This window comes from Neltuma alba, unplaced genomic scaffold (assembly GCF_004799145.2).
Source record: "Neltuma alba isolate B1F8T4 unplaced genomic scaffold, ASM479914v2 tig00000304_pilon, whole genome shotgun sequence".
NCBI lineage: Eukaryota > Viridiplantae > Streptophyta > Magnoliopsida > Fabales > Fabaceae > Neltuma > Neltuma alba.
The window spans coordinates 196,594-224,480 of NW_021632000.1; the positions used below are offsets into that span (position 1 = coordinate 196,594).

At 34.0% G+C, this 27,887-nt stretch overlaps 1 protein-coding gene across 1 annotated transcript; it reads right to left on the minus strand.

Moving 5' to 3' along the window:
• Positions 1–4,843: 4,843 nt before the first annotated feature.
• Positions 4,844–27,704, minus strand: LOC114718923 (UDP-glucose:glycoprotein glucosyltransferase-like). Its single transcript, XM_028904397.1, is given in 38 exon segments — positions 4,844–5,601; positions 5,722–5,874; positions 6,217–6,331; positions 6,415–6,458; positions 6,590–6,730; positions 6,808–6,966; positions 7,083–7,185; positions 8,738–8,802; positions 9,388–9,477; positions 9,597–9,724; positions 9,727–9,945; positions 10,749–10,837; positions 11,969–12,099; positions 12,180–12,236; positions 13,106–13,253; positions 13,369–13,470; positions 15,654–15,799; positions 15,982–16,050; positions 16,329–16,539; positions 16,691–16,800; positions 16,890–16,984; positions 17,084–17,183; positions 17,265–17,399; positions 17,524–17,686; positions 17,842–17,927; positions 18,661–18,729; positions 18,845–18,994; positions 19,094–19,192; positions 19,299–19,451; positions 20,554–20,611; positions 22,037–22,152; positions 22,254–22,366; positions 22,468–22,564; positions 23,368–23,441; positions 24,465–24,636; positions 25,559–25,712; positions 25,819–26,268; positions 27,319–27,704. Coding segments are annotated over 38 exon segments (4,896 nt in total). The 5' UTR covers positions 27,480–27,704; the 3' UTR covers positions 4,844–5,430.
• Positions 27,705–27,887: the final 183 nt, after the last annotated feature.

Below are 27,887 nucleotides of genomic sequence, written 5' to 3' on the forward strand. Positions count from 1 at the left end.
TAAGGACCGGAGGTAGTACTAATTTAGTTTTAACCCTAAGTTTTACGTTATATTATTCACACACAAGTTCAACCCTTTTATTCATTAATTGTTTATCTCTCCCTCTCTTTTCTTTGATTGCTCAAGATGGCAACAATAGTCCACTCCATCTCTCTTGATTTGCGTCATTCACTAAAGCATAATCATTATTATGTGTTTATTTTAATAACATCCAAATAAAATATTATAATTTCAGCAGGATGATTTGCCCTGATTTATGTAGGAAAAGTAAGAGATCAATTTCAGTATTACATGCCACATTATTTGGTTGATTTTATAACATAGCATAATTTTTCTTATTATTATTTGATGGGACAACCATTATCACCAAACTTTTAAATATGCCTGAAGGTTATATAATTTTAGAGGCATATGTTTTTAAACCTATTAAAATACCTATATTTTTGTTGATTCAAAATGTTTATATTTTAAGTAAGTCTTTGAAAAGACTCCTAGCTATGTCAGGTTTTTTAAAAGCTCAAATTTAAGCCTTAAAAAAAGTCTATATATTTGCTTAGACTTAGGTTTGGACTATTCTTGTTTTAGGTTAAGACCTATTTAGTTTTAGTTAAAAGTGAGCATAGTTTTGTTCATTTTTATCCTTACTATTCTTAGGTACCTTTGGCAATAAATTTTATCTAGATTGAGAATATTCCTATCTTTGGCAATAAATTTTGTCGAGATCGAGAATATTCCTTTTGATGATCAATCAAATCGAAGATGCTAACTATTCAAAATAAAGTTATATTGCTTTTTTCAATTTTTTATTAGTATTTTTAAATTGAATGAAATGAGAAAGTTTATAGCTACAAATACAAAGTATTGGTCCCATCCCATGATTCTTGGCACACAGAACCGAATGAGGCTGCAATTATAAAAATTCTCCACTTTCTTTGAACTTAGCTGCCCACTGGGACCAAAATCAAAGAGAATGAAACTTGAATATACTTTATAATAAAAATGTCACATTTTAAAATTACTTTGTTCTAAATATAAAACTCATTTTATAGTATAATTTATACTATAAAATAGGTTTTACTTGGATAGGAAGGAATATATTTTTATACACTTGTTAATATTCTGTATCACTAAATTAAATTTTAACTGTATCAAAGCTAATTGGGATAACTCGTTTTTCTTCCCTATCAAAACTTTAATTTTTAATCTTTTTTTTGAAGTGATTAGAGTACAAAATATTTAATTTAATTTAAACTTTCTATATTTGAAAATATTTAAAATTTAATATTCTATTTACAAGCCCTTTGTTAGGATGGAAGCCACCCAAAAGCTCACTCCACAAATCTTGGGATCTTGCAATGCTAGCTTTCATTTATTAAACTTTGTAATTTTTACCTTCATCGTTTAACTATTAAATTTTCTTGGGATCTTGCAATGCCACAATAGATTTTTTTTGCCAACAAAAATTTAAAGTTTATTGCTTTATCCATTACATTCCTAGCAAATATCTCTTGCTTATAATACCTTTTCACATTTTTTTCATTTACATATAATTAAGAGCAAGGTTGTCAAACTTACGAGTTTAAACAAACTCGTAAGAATGATATAAACTTGGATCGTAAACTCAAATCGTGAATAAACTGGTATTAAAAGTATATAATCAAATAATTAATATATAAAAAATGAGAACAATTTCATTTAAATATATTTTAAATTTAAATAATTAAAAATATATCCATTAGTGTTCATAATTTATCACATTCAACTAAGAAATTTCTTTAAAATTCATATATAAAGTCACTAAACATAATCAAATCCAAAAATTTAGCACGAGTTTAAGAGCAAGTTAACACAATTTTGTAAGCTTACAATGTGAAAACGGTAAATTCGGTAAATGAACTTTCAAGTTTAATCGAGTTTATAGTTATCACGAGTTTAAAAGTGAATCAACACGATTTTGTTAACTGAAAACGTAAAAACATTAAACTTGGAGAATCCACTCATGAGTTTGACAACAGTGATTAGGAGTATATGAGTTTTCTTCTAAATCAATATAGTAAAATCTGTTGTCTCATTTAATACCAATAATTTGATTCATGAAAATATTTACATGAAATCAAATTAATTGTCCTATAATAACTTTAATCACACCTCATCATAACAGGAAAAAAAAACATTATTCCTATCCCTTAGATTTTTCATATTTGGGTAATACTAAATCTAGTTTTTATAAATAAAAAAATTCTTGGGGTTGAAGGGACAAAACATTGTTTCCCATTTTCAATATAGTTCTATGAAAAAACATCATTTTAATTAAATTAATAGTTTTGAATGGGAGGAAAGTTTTTTTGTTGTAATTTCAAAGTTAAAAATATAAACTATCTCAAAATTTTCTTGAAAAATAATAACAATAATAACAAAACATATATTATTTTTTCTTTTATGAATTGAGGTAATCTCTTAAATTCTATTCTATTTTATTGGCGGTCTATAAAAATTTAGAAACTCAAACCAATTATTTCATATTGGGAATTCCACATAACCAAAATTCAAGCTTTTTTGGGTGGTGAGCAACAGTGCACAAAGCCACTAACGTGATTTCATGGATTTTGTCTCCTAAAGTTGTTTTTGGCAAGGACACCCATTGATTAGGTGCCTGTTTGGAAGGCCCAAAAAAGAATTTTTATGCTTTATCGGATTAAACTTCATTCACATATTTATTCCATACAGCAACAAATCATCTCCAATAAATTAAATCTCAGTGAACTTTAAATTCCTTGAATCTCTTTAAAGTAACAAATTCATTTGCCCCAAAAAGTGTCAAATTTATGAAATATTTTTAGTGAAATATTCTTTGAAAGTTGAAAAACAAACCCTCCATTACATTGCAGGGATGTTAAAATTTATATATACATGCACCCCAACTTAAATTGTTTAAGTAAAATAAATCATAATTCTATGATAAAATTATAAAGTACCGTTTATTATGTTGCATTATAGATAGTAATTTGAGAATAATAAAAGAAAAATTAAATGAGTACAAATTAGGAAATTGGGAAAAAAATCTTTCATTGAAAATTTTATTGATGAGAAGAACCTAAACCATAATACTGATACTGTGTATATAAGTACTGCAGGGTACTGATACTTCCTGTGCATTTACTATCATTTTCTATAAAATTCAATTGAAAATTTGAAATACAATATAATCTTACTAATGGGTGAACTGTTCCAATTGATGTTAATGATGTGTTGAATGGAATGTTAGATTGGCAGGCGCTCACAAAATGGTGGTGAGGTCCTGTTTTTAAGATGAAACAACTCAAAAATGTCTCTGATTTTTTTGACAGAAGAATCAAATGAATATCCATATGCACTTTGATTCTTATATTAATGATTATACTGTTAATAATTTGGTTACCGAGATCATAATATACTTTCTATGTTGCTACTTATTTTTCTTGATTTAATTTTTCATTTCATCCCTAAATCCTAAATTTTAAGATATGCATGCTACTTGTTTCAATAATACTCTTGTTAGATGGAGGACAATGCATAGAGATAGTTAAGATTAAGATTTAAAATAAAGCGGCATTAATTAAGTGGAGGATAAAACTGGGGGGGTGTCTTGTGTACATAAAATTTACCATCTCCCAGGTCTGCGTGCTTTTCTTTTCTTTTTAAATGAAGACAAGTAAATAAGGATGGAGGGAGTGCTGTATCGGTGGACCAAAAAAAAAAAAATACTACCTCTAATCTTTAATATAAAAGTGAATTGAAGGGTTAAATTTGATTCTAAAATTATGATCCCAATACACTTTGTTTTTTATTTTGCCCAAAATATTTCTGTTAATTGTAAAAGATTCCCACCAAAAGATCCAATGCACATGATTAAAAAAAAAAGTTTAAGAAGATCAATACACATTTGCGACAAATTACTTAACTAATTTTTTTAATATCTCCAAATTAGTTATTTAGCTATTATGTTAAAAATTGAAAGTAACACTATGTTAAGCACTGATTTAGTAAGGGTTTAATAGATTAGTTCCCCTTCTGTTGAACCATTTCATTTAATCTCTTAAATTTAAACTTAAGTTATACTAAAATGGTTGCTTGATGGCAAATGTTGAGTCAACAACACTAGTAAGATACACAATAGACTCATTGAGGAGAAAGAAATTGGATGCTATTGATGAAAAATGTTCTTATTAATAAAGACATAACTTACAAAAAAATGTTTGTTTCAATTCATTGCCATTGCAAGAAACTTTAATCTATAAGTATACTTTGAATCACAGGTTTTGTTTTACTTTTGATTTTATAGAGAAGTGTTGCAAACACCTTGGAAATAAAAGGCACCCGTGAATATGATATTTAATTAAAAAACATATATGAATGGAGACAATTAATATCAGAACATCTGGAAACAAGACAAAAGACTTTTTAATAAAATTACTCTACATCAAGAATCACTTTTGAGCATTTGTTTGTTTGATTTTTTTCTTAACACTCACATCCAAGAATATATTCCCAAGTATACACTTTTTGCAGATAATACAACCCTAATTGTGGAATCAAGATTTGAATCTGAGGTTGAAAGCTTTCACCTAAATATATGGGAGTAAAGTTTGGAAATCAAATATCCATAATCGATACTGAGATAACCTATTGGTAAATGACACGTCTAACAAATTAATTGTTTTCCTGACAAAAAAAAAAAATTGTTAATAGAGCATAATACCATTTTAATCAATGTAACCAACATTATTCAGTGAGAGATGTTTCTTGTTATATTTTCTTACAAACTATAAATACTTTCACCATAACCACAGCAGCAGACCCAGAATTCATTATAGCTCATTTACACGCATATACAACAAACATGCAGTCTCCGGAATAGAAGAAAATAAAAATGGACCAGCAAGAACAATGTTCCATACTCCATCTAAAATCTAGTTAATCTTATTAAGAGAGATCATCTACATTACACATAATTTACTGCTTAAAACTCAGTTTTTGAAACCTCAGAATCAAAACGACTTCATAGCTCAGAGTCTCTCATCTTCAGGATTCAAACGAACTTCACTGCTCAACACTATATCCCTTAATCTGAAAATGGAAGCTTGCACTCCACACAGTACAGAGATGAGTGCCCAGCAAATTATAAGATGCTCAAAGCCAAAGTTAAATTATAACTTATAACGGAAAAAGGGTTAAATTATAACTGCCATGTATATTTTGCACTAAGAATTCCAGCTAAACCCATCCGCTTACATTTTACCTGCATCGTCTTTGTGAATCCAATCTTCGCATTCACTGCCTCACCTTTGTATGTGGAAAATGGGCTAATACAGATACCTCTGCCACGCCCTTCGCTAGGAACTCCTAATGATGCTACAAAAACTTGACTTGCACAAAAAATGTCTATCATGTTTACAGCTCAGCTTTGGATTCTGAGTCGTCCTTGCTCAAATCTTCACTGGTTGAATCCTTTGATTGCTCCGGGGCTTGTGCAGGTTCTTGATCCTCCCCTACGATTTTTGCAGTAAATCTTCTTGCCTCTGCATCAAGGTCTGGCCACTCAGCTACTATTCTCCGAGCACCCTGATAATAAAAGTAAGGATGAGCTGAAGTAATCTAGAGAAAACAGGAGAAAAGCTACGAAATCTGCAGTGATCTGTTGTAAGTTATGATGACTGAAAATTTCAATAAGCATATAGTTACCTGAAGTTTGGGTTCTTTTGTCATGGGATTGTTGCAAAGATCAATGGTTTTTGCCTTCGATTTTGTAGCATTACCACACCATGACTCACACCAAAGCCATTCTTGAGGCAAAGAAAAGATGGGCACAGTATGCTGAGCATAATTGGGAAGATCCTGAACCATGGAGGGAAAAATTCGGCAAAAACAAAAAAGCACAGTAAGTGTTGTCCAATGCACCAAACATATAATGAAAGCAACCAAGGCAAAAGGGGGGGAAAAAGTGCAGGGAGAGGAACTGGGAATGCATTCCCATAAAAGGATCATATACTGAAATTCTGGTAATTTTTGTTTTAGTTTCCTTCAACTATGCGTTCTATAACTTGGTATTGGAGGTTGGTTCACTTGAGAAATTGATTCTTATGGTACTCAAACCAGCTGACTTTGGGTAACAATTTAATCCTTTAAGTGATTTGTTGACTAAATGAATAAAGAGACATTATGAAGTCCATCAATTACCTGATCCAGGTTGGCTAGACTATTGGGATCCTTGCTGAGGGTTTCATAGAAAACTCTAAGATTATCTCCAGCAGCAGTCTCACGGAACTTCTTCAGATCAACAACATATAAAGCACTGCAAAAGAAATAGCAACAATTAGAGAAATGATCCTTGATAAAATTCAACTCTTGCAAAGAATGGGAATCGTAGTTACTAACCTAATATGGTATGGTTTTCCCCGCAAATGATCCTTCCAGAAACCCTATGAGAGAAAGATAAGGCAAAGATTAAGCACTAAGTGTTGCGTCTACATAGACGTGATGGACATTAAGTCCATAGAACTTGCAATGAAATTAACAATATAAATAACTTTGAATACAATAATGGCATTACTTGTCTCCAAAACCGATAGCCATCCATTTCCCTATTGTTATCACAAAAAGGAGTATATGCCAGAGGTCTTCCTTTCAAATCCATGTCATAGAGTTCTCCCATGTCCGTCCTCACAATTTGATCAGCGTCCACGAATATGACCTGCAAATACGGACAGATTTCAACTTAGATTACCATGGAACAAAACCCTGGACTTTGATGCTTAAAAATCATGATACCTTCTCCAAGGAAAGGGGAAAGATGACATCAAGGAATAATATTTTATAAGCCCAAATTATCCTCTGCTTTTCTTTCTGTTTATGCAACCATGTAGGCCATTTGTATGTGATTAATTCATAATCAAACCCATATTCTCGAGCCATGGGGGGAATCAAATCCTGTTAAATCGACAAACAGAAAGTTCAACGATGTCAGATAATCATTATTTATTCTTATTTAAGCTTCCAACATATGATTAACTTAAGTGGAATCCTATATATGAGATGGACATAACCTTAAAAGGAGGAGAGAGGTAGTTCTTTATAAACCAGAATTTAACGGGACGATTGGTGTTCTTTAGAACACTAAGAATCATAATCTTCAGAAAGCGCTCATATCTGGTAAAAATAAATCAACCATCAAATGAGAAAAAGATGAACTGTGATGAGAGAAATTACATAACTCTACGCTACATAATAATTTTAGTATAAAACTAAAGGATGGAGCTTTATTAGAGATATCTAGCATCGCTTCCAGTTAAAGTCCATGGAACCATTATTTTTGTGCAAGAGAGCTTGGACAATTCGGCTATCTAAACTTCAATAATTACTAAAATGAAAATATCAAACCATATACCAACCCTTTAGAATGTGGCATCTCAATAGAAAAGGGGAAAAAAAGAGAGAAAGATAAAGCTTCCCAATCTGTAGAAGGGATGACCAAATGCACTATATACTTGTGATATGATTATTAGCTAACCAACGCATGCGAAAATCCCTCCTTACTTTTTGGAGAAAAAGTGGGGAAAACTCTTGTAATAACAAAAATAAACATCAGCTTAAAAGAGTAAACCAATCCCCTTTGCACGAGACAGGAAAAGGTCCATGAGGAAAACTACTACATCCAAGTAAACAAGCCTAGCTGAAAGTTACCCAATGCACCACGCTCCTTCAAAAAGAGGCATGGTGCACACTACAAAGCACCTTATTTTCCTTTCTGTCCCAAAAATCATGAAAATGAAGATGACTTTCAAGTTAGGCATTATCCATTGCTCTCCAACAAGAAAAAACAGCATAAAAGACAGTCATAAAATTGATTGATACCTGCATGTGCTAATAATGCATTGAACCATGCAAGAGACAGAGCAAACAGGAAGTACAAGAGGGGTGGATGACTAATGACAGGAATGATGGGTCCTATGCTTAGCTACTTGGTCACACAGGTGGAAGAGAAGGAATTCTGTTATTGGCACACAATACTCATGGGAGGTTGTGATCGTAAGACATGAAACCATTTGGCTTAAGCCAGCCTTGTGTCTCTGGAAAACCAGTGAACCTTTTCCTTTTCTTTTTGCCTGCCTTTTTTGCCACACCCATCCTTCATCCATAAGGAAGGTCACGCACACAGCACCATGCCAATGCAAAGTTAGAACCCTTGACGTCCAACCAAGTTGGGAGGTGCCACCAAGGCATCTTGCCATTGGCTTTTTGCATGTTTTTTATAAGCGCTAGTGCCGCATTATTACCGTTGGATAGGAATTGCACACTTAACATAAACCATGAGTACTCGTCTGATCCTATTTGTAAGTCACTCCTAACATGTTTCACACAGACCAAGAAAAACCTTAAACTTCATTAACTCTCATTTAAAATTCAACAACTTTCCAACTTTATCCCTATGTAATATACATTATACTTCATATAAACAACGTTAACACAATAATAAATGAAAGGTAAAATTGTACATCCATACAAAAAATTTCTCTCAATGCCTTATAACTAGGACCAAAAAATGTCTTTGCTCTCTGTCCTATAAATAGGACCAGAGGAGTATTTTAGTGGTTCCCATCAATTTCTCATTAGAAAATAAAGCCCCAAAATGTGCACAAAATAATTACATGCAAAATAAAAGCAAATTTCCAGAGCAAGCCAAAGCAGGAGACCCACTTACAAGTGCCCAGAAGCAATGGAAAATATATTAATAGTTTTCCCACGCCGTCCACCCTTGCCTTTCTCCTGGTAGAGAAAAAAATTTAATGTTACAAACTAAGGTCCACAAGGCAAAAAAGGGGGGGGGGAGTACAAGGGAAGTAGCCTGAGAAACCGGGTGGAGATGAAATGCTTCAATACTTGCGATATTTTTATTAATGCTTGATAAATTGAGCTTCATATGATAGTTTTCCACTTCAGAACTAAAACCATAGCCACCCATTTAGAGCATTACAATGATGGTTTACTTCAGAATTTCATTTCACGCATTGAGGGATTATAAATCAATCATGCGACAATGATGGCTGATTGTTTCATTTGTAACTCAATACACGCAAGTGCTTTTCTTACACGTTCTCCATCCTCATATTTCAGATATCAAGAAGAAACCAAGAAGCCTGTGTCCAATAAACTAGACTAAAAGCATAAGATGCCACCATTTTAAGGGTCATATGTTTCGGGCTTTTTAGAAATCTTGATAACTTTTAGCATTCAGCATATCAACAAATACAAAACCTAATAGCTTCTAAGGCTTCTAAGGAAATCCATAAAACAAACAAATTGCATCAAAAAGCAGAGGAAGAAAAACTGAGGAAAATAAAGGAAACTCACTGGTCGACTGCTGTCAGTATTTTTAGCTTGTTCATTGCTGGCCATAAAACCGGATGCCCATTTTAATAAGTTGGAATTCCAGCTACTTCCCTACAAAATGTCAAATAAAATCCATGAAGATATGTCCTCGTCTTTCTAGACAGTCTCATTTGTTTCAGGTATTAATACTAAATTTCAGAATTTCATTTTTCACAAAAACTTGCACTCACTTTCTTCTTATCTTGCATATCATCCTCATCATCAGGAACCAGCAATTTCTCATGTTCCTTGCCCTTTTTCTTCATTACCTCCATTTGAACAACTTTTCCCCGTAAATCATCAATGGTAATAAGTTTGATGATTGTTTACCGTGACTTTCATTGCCATCTTCCTTCACAATATAGAGCTCTGAACTTCTACCAGGAGCAAGCTGCAAATGCCAAACTCCAGGAGAAACTTTCATTTGCCAATAGCCAAGATTGTCCATCACAAGTGTATCAACTAAATGGGGTGTGCTCCTTGTTCCAAGAATCAATTGAAGACCTCGAGGAGGATCCTGATCCTTTTCAGAACAATGACCTGATCAGATGAAAATTGGATAAGAACATCAATAGATTGGCAAACAGTATTCCTTAATACATAGAGACCCGGTCAGATGAAAATTGTCGAAGTGTATGTGGGTGTGATCTTCACCACAGTTATAGGGCAACAAGCAATATCCACACATAGTGCTTTGCTCAAAGGACCCTTGATATCCTGCTGAAAGACCCAGAGAGGGGAGAGAGAGAAGAGTATATCGTTCATTTTGTTATAAAAAAGACACAGGAAGAGTGTTTAGGTTATTTTTCCAGGGCACAATCAATGCAAGGATGAGAAAATAACCAAAATTCCCCTAAATTTATTTTCTTCTAGTGAGAATGAAGACTTTAGGTAAAAGCATCTCATGTGAAGATAAGACAAGATTATTTCAGAACATACGGTAGGATTAAAAGTTTTAATCATGATTCACGAATTTTGCACCACAAAAATTTGCATCAATCCAACCTTTCTATGGCTCATCATATATTCCAAAGATGAACATATGATATACTACTCAAATATAAAGAGATAATTAACTATTTGATTACATATTTATAGATATCTCATTTTTTTCTAAAATTTTGCATTACAAGATAATCATGACATTTACTTCAGTTCAACAGTTAGATCAATGAAAACCACTTTCTAAAAAATAACTGCATCTATTCAAGAAGCAATGTCAGTTGATCCCTACACACACACCATTTGACCTTCAAATAGCTTAAGCTTTTGAAGAAAGGGGGAGAAGTTCTTGAGAAGTGCTGTTGGTGACAGCATAATCTCAATAAGGAAAATGAAGTTACCAGTAAGGACAAGGGCTTCAAGTTCAAATACAGCTTGCAATGTCCTTGTGTCAGCAAGGTTCTCGAGCAAAATGTTATCCAGGTCATGGCTGCAATTAGAGAAATATCACTAAAGACTACTAAAATTCACCCAAAAAAAAAAAAAAAAGTTTGTTTGGGTGCGTATACATAATTACATATGTATATAAACATTCAAGTAACTTGCACAAATGTGTCTAAAGTTCAAACATAATTACACATGCTTCTCTCTTGTTTCAGAAATATCACTCCCTTGACTGTTGCATACGTTTGTGCTTGAGCAAAATTTAGCATGTCATAAGCCTTAACAACTGCAAGATTTGGGAATCCAATCTAAAAGATAATGAACCTAAGGCTTTTGAGGTTCAAGTGTGCAAGTCCAAACCCAAAAAAAGGTTGACTTGTAGGCCCCGAGGTTGTGCAATCTCAACCAAGTAGCTCAAGCTATTTTGGTAATATGGACAAGTCTCAGTCCAAGCCTATCAAAAAGTTAGCAATAAATATAGACACAATCATGTTCAAGAAGTTTGCCAATTTAATTTTATTGTATGATGTATGATTCACAGTTTATATTTGCCAATAATTAAAATATTGATTTAAACTTAAGATGAAAAACCCTCCTCTGCTGACTTTTACACCATCCATGTAATTTTTTTTTTTTTTGGGCCCTTCCGGAAGTTAATGGTTTCAGAACAAAATAAAAAAATGTCAGAACATTATGAAGTACGGATACTTGAAGGGGGGGAAATGTTTGGTCCATATTCAATATCTATTAGACGCCCGTATTAGATAAGAGCCCAAATTTTGTCATGGCACCACATTAAGATTGTGCCACATGTCTTAGCTAGTATTTCATGTTTCTTAGGTCAAACAAGAAAGGCGCTTTAGTATGACATTCCTACTCTTACACCTTCGCTGCTCTTACACTAGACACAATAAATCAATATATCCAATATTTCTACATTTCTTCAAGTTTTTAAGGGTCATTCTCATGCTTTGATAGTTAAAAGAAATTGCACTGTTCAAAAGATGAGAATAGCGTTGAATTGGTTATGGGCTGCATGTCTTTAAAATTTTGGGCTCCTCCTTTCCAATATGAAGTCCGCCCTGATTAAACCTTCTACTTTTACCCAAGTAGACATAAAATATAGATAAATCCAGTATTCAGCACATTGGAGGAATGTGTTGGCGATGACACATACACAGCAATAACGGGCTCAACAAGCCAAGGCTCAGGAACATCAAGATTCATGGTGAGAGTCTTTGACAAGGGCATGTTGGCAAAAAATGCTTTAGGACCATTTATTGCAGAATCAGCCTTGCTAAAATCATCCTACACAAGAAAGTAAGCCTAAGAACCCAATATCAAATATCATATCAGGTTTATCAACAAGAAAAACGTAAAAGACATACCATTGTGGGCACCACATATCTGTAGTAGCTCTTCAGAGGAAGATCAGCAAGGGAACTCTGACATGAAATGAGAAATAGCACTATACATAGTGAGGATAAAGGATTCACTTGAGCATTCCATTGCAAGTGAACTAAAACAAAATATAGCTCATAGAAAATACAATTCACTTGCTTAACAAACATAGGAGATACATATCACAGGCTCAAGGTTGAAGGATTCATGAAAACCAAATGCACATCAAGAGAAAGAAAGTTGGTCTTGCTACCTTTTTCTTCCAGTTGTTAGATGTTAATTTGTGAACAATGTAATTTATCCAGGAGAAAACATAAACACAGTCATTGAAATACAAATCCCGCCACACATCACTTTTACAATACAGGGTCAAGGACCTATAAAACCCACATGCACATCTTGCTTTCTAATGAAATTAATGATTACTTTTTATAACAAAAATTAATGATTATTAATATGTAAACAATGAGTTATACAAGAGGCAAACATTATGAATAGTCAGTCAAATGCAATTGCTACCAGATAGCACCTCTACATCAAATGCAATGATTATATAGAGATAAAATATTATACTTTCCCTTAGTTTAGATATATTTTTCCAAATCTCGAATCATAAAACCAGGGCCTTACATATTAGAAGGGGTGAGCAGCTCCTACCAGTTGGCACACGAAATGTGAATAGATTAAGTTAACGACAGTATTTATAGCATTCATCAAGGGAAAATTCACCATTTAGGCACAAGAACAACACTTTGGCTATCATTTAAACTCTAGGTGAGCAAAGGATTCTCTCTTTCTTCTTGATCTCAAAAGCAAAAGCAACTCTTCAAGCATGACATGAACACATTATATGATGAAAAAACAATATGTTTGGTTATTAAAAATGTGAGTAGAATAATAGATATCAACTGACCAATGGATTCAATACAATCCTCATGCTGGGTTGTACGTATTTCCACAAAACTCGAAGAACTCCAGATAACCTTTGGCTGGTTGGACTTAAAGGATCAAGAACAGCATCGATATGAATACTAGAATTTTCATTATTTAGAATAATGGCACTGCAAAGAACAAACAGTGAAATATTATTATGGATAACAGGGTAAATCACTCCTTTACCATCAATCACCCTTGTTTTCTATGTAGATTGAATGCATCCTAGGTAACTAAAATTACCTATGTTGATCGTGCAATATCTCAAAACGAGCACTTTCAGAACTCCTACTCCTTGAAGCCATCGAAGAAGATAAGATCATGATGACATCACTAATCAATTTGCTGCAGGCAAAAAAGCAACCATTCAATAATGATTTGGCCCAAAAGAGATAAAGGCTGAACAACTATAAGTTGCTTCTGCTGCTCTATAACAGCCATGTGGCGTCAAAATTTCATTAAAAAATCCAAATTGAACTTGTGGCACCCAAAGCATGATAGGATGATAAATTAAATCAACAAGGCAGCATGATAGAACAATAAGAAATGAGAAGCAGATTAACATAGTATAAGGTATATAACGAGAAGATTAAAACAGGATAAAAAGGAAATTGTGAACAGAATCGTAAATCAAAACGCACATTAGCTGTAATCATAGCCAAAGTGATTGAATCACACATCTACTGATTCAGAGCTCCAAAAAGGATTAAGATTAAAACTGAGTAAGTATTCTGTATGCTGTTATCATTACCCTGACATGCAAGATCTCAATCAGCATTCACGATACCAGAATTTAGTAAACTGAAAATTAAGATGACAGCTGTCATCCAAGATTAAGGGTGTGTTTGGATGAAACTAAACCGTGGTTTGGAAAAGTGATTCTGGAGAATAGATTCGGGGGAGAATAGATTCTGTGAAGAATAGATTTTGTAAAAAAGTGATTCTGAGAAGTGAGAGTGTTTGGATAGTTGTTATCAGAAGCACTTTTTATATATACAAATTACTAAAAAAAAGACATAAGTTAATATGATAATTACAGAAAAAATAGATTTTATGTATATTTTAATTTGAAGAAATAAAATTGTTAATAATATATTTTTACCAACATAATTAATAATACATAAGATAATATAATTAATAAATAATTAATGTGTATATATATTTATAAAATATAAGATTAAATATGTTTATCAAAAAATATGTTTATAAAAAAATTAACAAGATACATATCACATAGGCTCTCACACTCTCCTTTTTTTCTCCAAAAGCAAAAAAATTTTGCTTTTTACAAAACCATGGTTTTGGAGTCAAAACCATGGTTTTGACCCAAAACCATGGTTTTGGTTTTAGAGGGGGTGTTTGGGTGGGTGACACCCCAAACCATGGTTTGGGGTGTCACCCAAACACACCCTAAAACTGAGTAGGTATTCCGTATGCTGCTATCATTACCCTAACATCAAAGATGTCAATCAGCCTTGACCATACCCAAATTTAGTAAACTAGAAGTTAAGATGATGGTTGTCATTCGAGATGTCAGGGTGTCATGATGGGCGGTATTTCATATCACTCAATAATATATCACTTGAATTCTGTCTGTCACTTACCAAAACATGCGCATCTGGCTACAAAATTCCAAACCAATACTGCCCCAAATGCGTAATATAATATGCATACCATGACACAAGTCACATGGCAAAATGAATAACATATCAATATAGTTGAAAAAATGTTGTGTTATAGCTAGTATGGGGGCTAGATGTATATTGAACACCAGTACGTAAAAATGTACTCATAGTTTACTAAGTGGATCACAGATATCCAGTAGATCTGTCCGGTTTGGCCCCATAAGTCACCAATTCAACCCAGCCAAAACCTACTATTATGCTGCTATTACACGGACCTAAATCAAGCAAGCATTATTCTCTGCTTCTACTCACAGCGCAAAATCACTCCAGCAATACTATTGTCATCACAGACCCTGTACCCACAGCAGATTGGATGCATCGGATATCCATCCAAATGGATGGGTCAATCAGTAGAGGGATGCCCATACAGGAACAAGTTCATGGGAGGATTCAGATTATACAACGTTTTTCCATTGAAATTTAGCATATCTAGATGTTGAGTTTGACCCACCCAATACAAACGGATTCAAAAGCCACCCAACTAGCTAATATGTCACTGCTAGATGCAATTAAACACTATCTAACTCTCCAATTTAGGCAAGGGAAAAAAGAGAAGACATAATCTATTTATTTCCATACCATGTTTCAATGTAATGTTAATGCTAATGTTGAATTATCTACGTTCTTTTCAAACAACTCATTTTTCACCAAACGATCACTAAATGGATTAGAACTTCAAATCTTTCTACTTTGGAAGCTAAGCTTACAAACTTAAGAATGCCGATTTTTTTAATAAAAATTGAATTAGGAAAGACAAAAGAAGCATCAAGTAGAGGACATGATATCCTCTCACAACAAACATCAAAGAGGGAAAACAAGAAACACTGGAAGCTTATATCAAACCTTGTTATCAAATCAGGGTCAGTATCCTGCCATTTCACTTCTTCAATAATTTCCTGAATGTGTTTGGTCCTGTGCTTAAGCTCAACCGATTCAAGAAGATGCAAATCATCACTCAAAAATGTATGTTCATCAATAGGATAAGTAACCTATAAAATAAAAATCTTAAGGTGAGAAAACAGGATGACTGGTACGTACATTTTGTTAATGATGATATATTGACGTCAGATTGGGGGGGGGGGGACACTACTTAAAAATAAGAAGTGAAGATCAAAGATTATAATTGGTCAGGAAGGACAGCATATAGCCAGAAACATTAAAACAGCCTTACCCTTCCATTGGTGATGACGGCATTGACACTCGATTCCAGCCCAAGCACCCTATACAAAAATGTTCCCACCTGGTGACAGATAGACTCTTCTATAAATTTTCATAATTCCAATTAAGAAAATGAAAAAGGATTAGAGATTGGATCTAATACTGTACAAATTTCCATGAAATTAGTCAATGAAGAGGTGAGGTAGTAGGGGGAAGTTTAAGAGCAGTTTAGAACAATATCCATCAGCTACTAATGTCAAATAAAAAAGTTAGAAGCAAGTTGAGGCCCGGGGGGTGGAATCAGCTGATCAGACATGCACTGGAATGCAATTCTCCATAAGAAAAAACAACAAGGAGTACCTTAATCAAATGTTTTCTCACTTCTCCAGTGGAAAATTCATGAAGGGCAGGTCGATAGGCCTTAGATGGTAGCCCATTAGACTCAGCAAGCTCACAGACCTTATCAATAAATGCTTCCGTGCTGTCAGCTGCCACAACTGATGGAAGGATGTAGTTCTGCTCATAGAATGAGCACAGTTGATCCAAGAAATCTAATGCATTCTTCTTATGGCTGTATAAACCCATGCATTAGAACATCTCAAATACAAAAGGTACTTAACTTTGAATAGGAAAGGGGTATTTGAGAAACTACAAAATTAAATACTAATCAATACGCAGAAACTCAAAAAAAAAAAAAAAAAAAAAGACGGAAAAAAAATGACCTATATGATGATGCAGTGATTCCAAAAGCCTTCACAAAACGAAGGCTCAAATCAGCACTTTGATTGGCACTAAAGAGAACACCTACTCGAGCATTTTTAGACCCTTCCATCTGCAGCATATTGTGGAAAACAAAGGAACTTCACAAATCATTAGGCAAAAGCAGGACCACGAAAATTTGACAAAAGTGATGATAATAACCAGGTAAAATAAGCCTTGACGAAGCAATTTCATCCCACTCCTTGAGGTGATATCGACAGCAAGAAGATGAGTAACAGGCTTCAAATCATCTATTGCTGGGGTAAATCAAAAACACCAACATGTGAAGAAAAGAAACAGAATGCAACGTGACCCCCAAAAAACAAAAAACGAAAAGAAAAATGGAAATAGCTTACTTCCAGGTGAATGCAAGTAGCTGATGTCATTTGCCAGAGATCCTTCTCCAAAATTAAACATAGAAAGAGATGTGAATCTCGGTTTACTATCAGAAATAATCTAAGACAAAGAAACATGCAAAATGGGTTAGTCAGGGTTCTTACATGAGTATCCTATAATTTACAGATCTAGTAATTATACCCGTGGATTGTAGCGTTGAATGCCAGCTTCTGATAGGAACTTGTCTAACACATCAGTGTGAGAATTTATATGTCCAAAATACACTTGCTCCTGTATTCTTGGAGTCTCATCATTCAAGGCATTTATAAGAGCCTCCTGTTGACATCAATTACAAAAAACAAGTGTTAAAAAAGTTATTCTACCAAAAGCCAATGGAATTCTCTACATAAGAAATCAGGCAGCAAGGCAGAGGCAAACATTTCAATATCTAAGGCTTTACCTCAGTTGGTTCAATAACAAGTCCATTCATCAACAGAGAACATTGTAACTTAGACAAACCAAGCTTAAAGACAAACATGGAGCTTTCTTGTGACATCTCCTTCAACTTTTGTTCCTTCCCCAGCTTTAGTAATATCTCATTAGGTGGAGATTTGACCTTTGGTCTACAGAAATTACAACAACTTTAACTCAGGGAATTCTATATCTAACAGGTAAAAGAGAAAACAATTAAACACAAAATGTTACTGTCAGTATAGAAGAACCATGATAGAGAAACATCAAAAGCACACAAAACCATGAGAAAATCTACAAAACCCACAAAATTGTATCGACAAATGCTCCTTCAACATGGTGCGCTTCAAGGGCATCTTCAGAGCCATCTGACTCAGTGCGCAATTTGTTTACCTATGATGATGGACAATAAAAGTTAGGATTGCAAACAAGAACAATTCGAAATTTCTCAAAACAACTGTCAACATAAGTTACAAAACACTCCATGGGGGAGGTAAACCATGTACTAAGAATACTTGGGCAATAGGTTCAAGAGTCATTTTGGTAATTATCCACTATTAATACAATGACTCTCCAGACAGCTGAATAGATCAAAATAGATGGGGGGGAAAGTGAATAATAGTATCCTCATCTCATGTTCATAATTTATTCTCGGTTCTGGCTCTGATTTTACCACTTGCATAGTTAATAGTGTGGGTAAATCATTTAAGAAGCCAGAAACAACTAGCCACTGGGACAGTAGGAGCCTTTTCTTGTGCTATAGTATACCTGTATTTCTAAATTACAAAGTATCCAGAAAATTACACAATGTTATGATAAATATAAACAGATAAGGAAACAATGTGAATAATAAAGATCATAACATACAGTTATAATATATGAGTCAAATCAGCCAAATTTAGCAGATTTAAATCTTCAGCTAAGGTGGAAAAAGCTAATTTCAAGATACACGGACAGAATCACATGTGCAACATATAACTGCATCTTTCAATTTTCTTACTGATATGTATTCTGAATTTGCAGTCATTTACTTGCATATAATTTCATTTTCGTCTACCTACAAGCAGTGGTACAACAAGGTCATGGAAACATGGTGAATTGAAAATAGTGATCATTTAATTCATACATTGCTCAAAAATTGGAAAGCCATTTGAATGCCCAAGTTCTCTTTGATATAGAAGAAGAGACGCATGATCTGGGAAAAAAGGGCAAACAGAACACTACATTAGTAGGTTAAATCCAAACACATAATGGAGCAGCTTTCCATGATGTTTAAAATAAATAATATGAACAGAAAAGGGAGCAGTTACCTTAGTTGATATGTCGTCCTCAGAGTTATCTCCATTCTCCTTGGAAGAACGATTTTCTATCTGTTTTGTGACATAGTTTGAAGAATACAGCACAATTCCAAACCTCATTGGCAAATTATTTTCATACAATGACAAGATCATATCAATTGACTGCAAGGTTCCAGAAAATAAGCAATTAGTGAGGGATTTCAAACGAAAATTTACACAATCATCAGCAGGAAAGTATTACAGAGGAGAAAATAAACATGCCTCAAGACCACAAGGGGTTGCTGGGTCAAGAACATAAATAGCATGAAAAAGGTTTTTACGGATGTAACGCAGCTGCCCGGGGAAGACTGGCATCAAGATCTGAACAAAACAAAAATATAAATTTTATTCATGTAAGACTTTACAACATGGATAATTTAATAATATAAAGTAACCACTTACAAATATACATTAAAAATTAAATCACCTCATTTAAATTGCTCCTCCATCTTCTATACTTGGCATCTTCTTCCAAGTTGTTAAGATAATTTACATGTGTTGAACGAAAGTCAACACGGAATGTATTCGACTCTGAAGGAGGTAAAGTTGAGAGTAGCTTCCGGATGGTGCTATGAGGAATCTGCAATTGTGGGAATATATCAGTATTACAAAACTAATGTTAGCGGAGCATCAGTGAATGCTGCCTTTTTACTACTGCTGCTATTGAGTGAGAGAGAACTAACAAATACTCAAAGGTACTCTATTACTCCCTTTGGCTCAAAATACCACTTCATTTCCATCTATCAGTCATTTGTATCCCAAGCACGCAAACCAAGAAATGCATTAAACTGATAATTTTTTTCACATTTGCCCTTATTAAAGAAAGGGCATTAAAAATATGTTTTATACTTTCTCTTGCCTATTTACTATATGTCTTTCTGCATTTATTAAGTCAACAAGAGTAAAATTGGAAAAAGCTCATTAATTACCATATTTATGAACAAAATTTTTCCGTACAGGTGACTTATAGATAAGAACAAAGTGGGATAAGCATCAAATAATTAAATTATGCAACTCAAGATGTTGGTTAAAATTGGTCAAAGACAATAAATATGTAAAAAATGCAACTTTTTTCCTAAAACACCTTTATTTATGGGGAGGGTAAGAGAGAGAATGAGCGAACAAAGAGACGAGAGAGAATGAATGAGGAAAAAAAAAGATGAGAGAGACATATAATTTATTAAGGGAAAAATGTATTAAAAAAATACAAATCCAAATTGATGCTAATTATAATTTAAAAAAAAAAAGGCCCTTCCGAGATTTGATACTTATATTTTGAAGCAGAGGGAGTATCACTAATTCGCAACAGTTTTCAGTTTGAAAAACAATATAAAGACAAGGAAAAAAATAGCAAACAAATTTTGCACAAACTAAAAGTGACAGTATCAATAACATGCGAGCTTCTGTATGTAATGCACACATCAATTTTCTTTCGGAACCATTTCAGCATATACCAAATTAAATTTAATTGCACCATTCTCGTTGCCAGATTAATATTAGCAACTACCCCTTTTTTTTTTAAATTCTAAAATTTCTTAGTCACTGTTCTTCTAAAAACTATTTCTGTACAATCTACCCCATTATACAATTGCATGAAATCTCAACCGTTAGTGCCCCAGAATTGTTCTAACAGTCCAGTACAAAGAAAATTCTAACATACAAAAAGATCAGAGGGAGTTCACCTTTAATTTTGAGAATTGATCAGCCAACAACAGGTCCTGATGGACCAAGTCTATTAACCTAATAAATGATCAAAGGAATATAATATCAGAAGATGGAAAAAATTTTGAATGAAAAATGAATATCATTACCTCAAAAAAAAGGAAGAATAAAAAAATAAACTACAACAAACAGGGAAATGATTCCTTAATCACCATCCATCTCAAACTAATATATGGAAAATTTTCATCCAAACAAAAGACTATCTCAGCCACGAGTTCAAACACACTATAAAAAAACGAAAAATTATCAAAGAGAGCTATGACACCAGGCTAAACTTGATTAACTATGTTCTTTGAGCTGAGAAGACGTCTTGAGGTAAGTTGGGATGTTTTTTAACTTTTCAGTAGTCATTATCTGAGCTTGTAATGAAAGGACTATGATGATGATAAATTGACAATCATGTCAGCAAAGATGACTAACGTGAGCAATAGAATAATATGTTCAATGGATGTTTACTACAGAAGCATTTTAAACATCTCACATGAAGGTAGCTGGACAAAATAAAATATTATTAGAATTAGAATAAATTATAAATGACTCTTGAATATTGCTGAAATTACACAATACTCCCTTCTATGTTTGAAATACACATTTGTCCAATTTTTTTAATTAAAATACCAACCATAAAAAACGTGTTTGGATTAATGGAGGATATTTTAGAAAAAAAATAAATTAATATTGGAGTAACAGACAAGGATGTTGGGATACATGTGCGTTCATGACAGAAAAACAATCAGCAATGATTATACACAAGGGAAAGTTGGCATTGCATCTATCGAGGAAAAGATGGTAAAAAATTCATTTAAAGTGGGTTGTACATGTGCAAAGAAGGCTGACAAAGGAACCAATAAGGAGATTCAAGCAAATGATCTTTAGCCTTATGAAGAAATATGGAGAAAGACCAAGAAGAACACTCAAGAAAGTCATCAAACAATCGCTTAGTGAATAATATATCTTAAGAGTTGGTTGTTGATATAGCAATAATGTCAATCCATGCATTCATCCTCACTCTGTGAAGTCAAGCTTTTTGTTATTGTGGACTAAGATATAGTATAACTTTTAGTTCAAGAGGGTGTTTGTGTAATCTATAAGAATTGCTACAACAACCTTTGCATTCCTTTCTTATTCTAAACCCTTTAAAGATAATATGTAAAAGTTGTTCTAAACTCATAGGAGACACCCAGCAAACGTCAATAGAAGTGGCTGCATCACTATGAACAAAAAATGTTTTCGAGATGGTAAAATATTATACAAAAAATTCACCCAATATATAAGCTTCTTTAAATAAGCACAGCCGTAATCAACGCAACTAAAAAGAACTTTCCCAATGTACACATCAAAGAACCTTGGAGATTAATAAGATGAAGGGAGTAGGATGGCAGCAACCTAAGGTACAATATAGGTGCATAATTAAAATGAAATCAGCAGGAGAAAAGGCCTTACAGATAAAGGTCTACATCTTCAACATTGATTAAAGCGCCATTGAGAGCCATTAAAGACTTGCCAGGAGGAATCATGCGCTGGTTTGCCATTATTTCATCTTTAACAGAATCATCAAGCTGTCACATGTCACAGCTCAATAAGGACTAAAGAAAACACTGCTTTGGAAAAAATTGTCTTAAATATCTGAACATTTAACACAAGTAACAAGATTACGTACCTTCATGCGAGACAGAGAAGAAACTATGCTAGGGAAGTTTTGATTAATTTCCTGCATTGACTGCAGAGGATCAGAAGCCTTGACTATTCTCTGAGCCGTTTGATGTCCTAAATCTGTTTGTCATGAAAAAATAAAGAGAACAAAGATCAATTGAACCAAGTACAAAGGAAGTCAGTTATCATCAAATTTATTCAAGTATTATGGGGAAACATACCCTTTAGTTCCCAAACATCAAGAGTGTCTGACACAGTCGATGATAATAGATAATCCCTAAAAGCCATTATCTCAGATGTTAGCTCCGGTTTGCGCTCCTGCAAGTAGACAAAAACAAAATCATCCATAAATCTGGTGACCTGAGAGTTTGAGTTTGGGAGGGGTTGTGAAGTATAATTCAATAAAAAAAATAAATATGTTCCAATGAGTCAAAGAACATAACAGATAACACACACAAAACGGGAAGCAAAAGACAAATGTGCCACATTCGCCCCTTCTCAGTATTTTCTACATGTCATCATAGCCATGCATTTCATTATGCTTATCGCAAAAACCTCCTTCCAAGTTTAGTGGTCACAAATGACATTCATTGCCTTTCTCCAATTTTATTATCATTTTGATTGACGATTGCAGCTGTGCAACATGAGGACACAACCAAAGAATATTCCACGCTGTCCCCTCCACAAAATTTGCAGTAAATATCTTGCCAGCTCTAGTAGACCTAGGTTCCCAGAAAAGACTCTGAACAGACTACTCTAAAGATCACAATCTTCAAGGCGCTGTAAAAACAAATTAGCTACATATTCAGATCTTGTCTGGCAACACATATTGATCATTCACAATACCGATCATTAGAAATTTCTTCTACCGTAAGAGAATCTCAATCAAACTTCATTATCAATTAAAAAAAAAAAAAAACTCTTCAGCATACTTCACATAACTATGAACTGTTTAATCCACTCATCTGCCCCTCTAGTATGATATCACTGTCATAGTTTTCCACACAGAAACCATAACATGGATTAACACACAAAAAAGGCAATAAACATCACTGCTTATATTTAGCATTTGTTGATTTCAATACAATATAAACAAGAGTGATTTCCAAGGTTATACAAACCAGAATTTTGGAGAATATGAATCCTCTAACGTCTTGGCTAAGATCTTCAGTTCGGGGATCCTCCAAAGTCACACCTGCAACCAACATCTAAGATTAGATCATTTGCAAATATAACTAAACTATTATTGTCAAACAATCAATGCTCAGGATTAGTTTATTTAAGTGAACTATATGAAGAACAACAATGAGAATTTAGAGAGACATGCTACGAAGTTTATGCAACCACTGCAATTGAAGCGTCAATGTGTTTGGTGGTTTGATATTATAAGAAAGCATAGCAGTCAGCCCCTAATAAAGTGATGGGGGACAGACCAACAAACATTAACTTGAAGAATGTAAAAATTCTCCATTAGAGAACCATTTCGGTCTTGGGACAACTGTGTAGAAAATGACAAAAAGCCATAGTATGATTTAGTTTGCTTCAGTTGGTACAGAGCAATCATTGCTTCCTTCGTCCATTAGTATGTCCAAAATATCCTAGACTCCAATAACAGTCGCCATATTTTTTCAAAAGCATAGCAATCATCATGTTGCTAGGTAAAAATAAAGGCCCATAGTGGCACAACCTCATTAAGCAAACGCTCTACCATTGCAACCAAGAAAGAAATTTATCAAGCATTAGAATGCCAAGACTGGAGAGAATCTAATCACAAACAAGCAAGGTCTGACCTCAAGCAAGCGAGGTCTGACCTCAAGCCAGCAAGTGTTAGAACCATGAATAATTTGTCTCATTTCAGACATTAAAATATTGAAAACCAACATATTGACTTCTTTCTTCACAAACTTGACCTTCCCACATAAGCATTCATGTCCAACTGCTTCAAATTCATCGTTTTAGTAACAAGAACTTGAATACATTAAATGTCATTAGCATATATGGATTTAGGACAAATGCTACTACACATTTATTAACAAGAACATCAAGACACATCCTACTACACATGCATTATCTAATCAGCACAATTACCTTGTAATAAAATCAGGCTTACAGTCCATAAGTACCTATCTCCTTTAGCAAATTAACTTCTACATTCAAAATATAAAAACATATGGGCTACAGAAAGTCTAAACTGTACACATGTATTAATCATTCTAACCTTTCTTTACAGTACTGTCATCCATGGCTTTATATTCCATATTCTTTAGAGCAAGCTCCACACCATAACCACCCAGGTTTAAGGTTTGGCCTGCACCAACAGAACCACAATGGCCAGAATTTGCTTCACAACCCGCAGGCAACACTGGTCTGAGTACATACTTAACTTTCCCCTAAAAATCCACAGGTCAAAATATCATTAGTTGCAGATGAAACAGATGAAAAAGAAGCATAGGACAACTATGAACCAAGACTTTAGTTTGTCAAGGCCATTGAAGCATAAAGTTCACAATATCAGTAACATATACTTTTAAAAGATACGAATATGAAAGCTTATTTATGCATCAGTAAAGTTACATACCCAGATGGGCCATCTGACCATCAATTATATCACTACTTTAAGTCTATAAATTTCTCTTACATAACTTTAGTCCAGAAGCATATCCAGATGCTTCAAGCATCAAACATGAACCTTTAATCTATCTCATCTCCATCAAGAAGAAATTAACAAAGTTCCCCACAAACCAATCAGAAAAGTTGGCATATAAGTCTATATAATATTACATAAACACACACACGGTAAAGGACTAAAACTTCAGTAAGTGGAATATCAACAGTTTTTTTCCCAATCTTGATGAATCAGATAAATCTGTAGTTCCCTCCCATGCATTTTCAGAAGCTATGCCTATATCAAATCCTCAAAATAAGACAATGTTACAAAAACCATAGATAGAACTCATCAATCACATAAGTTACAACATCAATCTGTTTAGAAAATGTAGAAGATTGATATCTCATATGTCAAGCTTAAATTTTTTTACATTTTTTCTTACTTGTATAAGAAATGTACCTCTTTCACCCACTCCCTAATGTCTTGTTCATCTCCACAAGTTCTAGAATATGATATCAAATTATCATTCCCATATGGTTCAATCACATAAAATTAAGTGCTCGTGAAAGAAAATCCAATTTAAAGGCTAGTACAGTTTATGCTTATCCACTGTAATCACACTTTTCCGGAAATATGTAAAAAAAAAAAAATGCGTATGATGTTCCCATGATGACATAATTAGAACAACAAGTCAGGGAGTGAACCTCTTTAGCTGCTTTAACAAGAGCAAAATGAAACTCCTTAAAGCAGTTAGTTCCAGGAGCACCATAGAGGACAGCAACAGGACTTCCAATGCTTGAATCAAGATGGACATGATCAAAATCAAATATTTCAGGTTGCTGAAATGAATCACTGACCCTGGTAACATTAGATAAACGTTTGAGACATTATGCAGCATGTAATTGAAAATAATACTAAGACAAAAACAGATCAACAACATCAAAGGAAAGAAAACAGAACTCACGGTTCAACTGGCCTGTGAATCCATAGGTTTAGTTCTGAAACATCAAAAAACAAATGTGCACCAGTATCCACCCAACAGCATTTCCCCACAGGACTTTTCAAGTTAACATCATCATGCAGGATATCTGACTTTGTAGTTTCATTACCCTTTGTTGTTTCACCAATCTCCACTTTGTTATTGTTTGAGTAACTTTCATCACCTAGAGGAAAAGAAGAAAGAGATTCATCCGCTAATTGCTGATAAAGCACCAACCTTGGGGATGCTGATCTCAGCAAAAGAGAGAACTCAAGCAGTGATGCCAATGGTTCACTCAAAAGAGGCTTTCCATATTCTAAAATTTTCTTGAGACAATCTTTAGCTGTTTGAGAATCAACAGCATCCTTCTCAGTACGTAACCAAACTTCAATGAAGTCCCAAAAAAGGTCTTCCTGTTCTTTAGATAATAATTCGCTGTTTAGAAGTGAAATAAGGAAGTTAGATCAAGTTCAAAGATTGTTTGCTGTTTCTACCAACATTCAAAAAAGAAAAAAGAAAAAAATAATAGAGAACGCAACACAAGCCGCATTTAGATTTGGCACGTGAAGTGAATAGAAATCCAACTAAATTGAAAATTATCACTTTGTTGGCATTTTTATGTCTCCATTTATACCATAAAATTGGACAAGTGACAGTAGTTAAGAACCAAATGAACCTCAAGGGTTGTTCGTTCATATTTAGACAAAGAATGAGATCTTTAGATTTGTGCATTGCACAAAACCCAGGGAACAGGGCACGCTGTCCACAGTTTGTGAAGAGTGTGACTTGCAAGAAATTTTATTAATATATAGATATACAAAGCTAGTTAAATGATTTAGGCATAAATCAAATTCCATAATCTTCACTTCTACTACATATTCCGAAAAACTTTTTTCATTAACTAATTTGCAAGCTAAGGACTTTGAATCAAGCTTCCTCAGTAGCAGTTATAATATTCTCTTCTAATAAATCCCAGATTAATTTGCAAGCTAAGGACTTTGAATCAAGCTTCCTCAGTAGCAGTTATAATATTCTCTTCTAATAAATCCCAGATAAGCACTTCCTACTAAAATTTAAGATTCTCAGGGTTAAAATATTTTGTGCCACAAAAATATTCAAATATTAACAATAAAGTAAGTTTACGATCCAAAATCTTTTCTTTTTTTCTCCTTACCATATATCTAAGAAAGGCAATATAGAGCCTGAACAAAAACCTTAAAATGGTAATTTTTGAAAGAATGCAAATACAAAGGCCAGGCACATTGGGGAGAATTTCACAGATTATCACCACTTACAAGTCTACTCCTATTATTCCATATTATGAGTACGTGACACACCGAGTTTCCTTCCCATTTCCATTTCACTTAGGTTTCTCTAGCTGGCAAACGGGATGCAATAGTTTTAACAAACGCAAGCAGAGTAACCAAGTTATCAAAATGACTCTCGAATCAAGTGAAGAACTTGAAAATTACAGTGACAACGTACCCTGCTTCTAAAAGCAACGGGGTTCCCGACCACTTAGCCCGAAGCGCAACTTGCACGTTCTTAGGCCCTCGAGTGTCAGCAAAAGCAGGGCCAATCCCTAACAGTCCCAGACATGCTAGAACAATCAGAACTCGAAATCCAGATCTATAAAGGGCCCCCATTAGGTTGGCCAGAAAAATATTATAAGCGCCAGTCAGTGTCTGCAAGAGCTAAAGCAAGACCGATCCACCATTAGCGAATGTGAGAAGTTAGGAAGGAGATCAGAAGGTGAAGGTTTCGGCCCCGGGCTACGTGCTCTGTGGGCACTTCAGGAACTGAGGTTTCAAGCGGAGACGAAAGGAGACGACCCAAGGCGACGACTCCGTGATGAATGGCCGAGCATTCAGTCTCATGTCACAACGACAATACGGTCTGTTGATTTATGCCTCGTGCGCGATTAGGGCATCTTGGTAATTTCAAAGCGTTTTACCCGCGTCATTTGCTAGTAAGTAAGTTAACTAATTTGAATAAATTAAGAAAGTTTATTAAGTTAGTTATTTGTAAGAATTAGTTGACTAAATTGAGTTAGC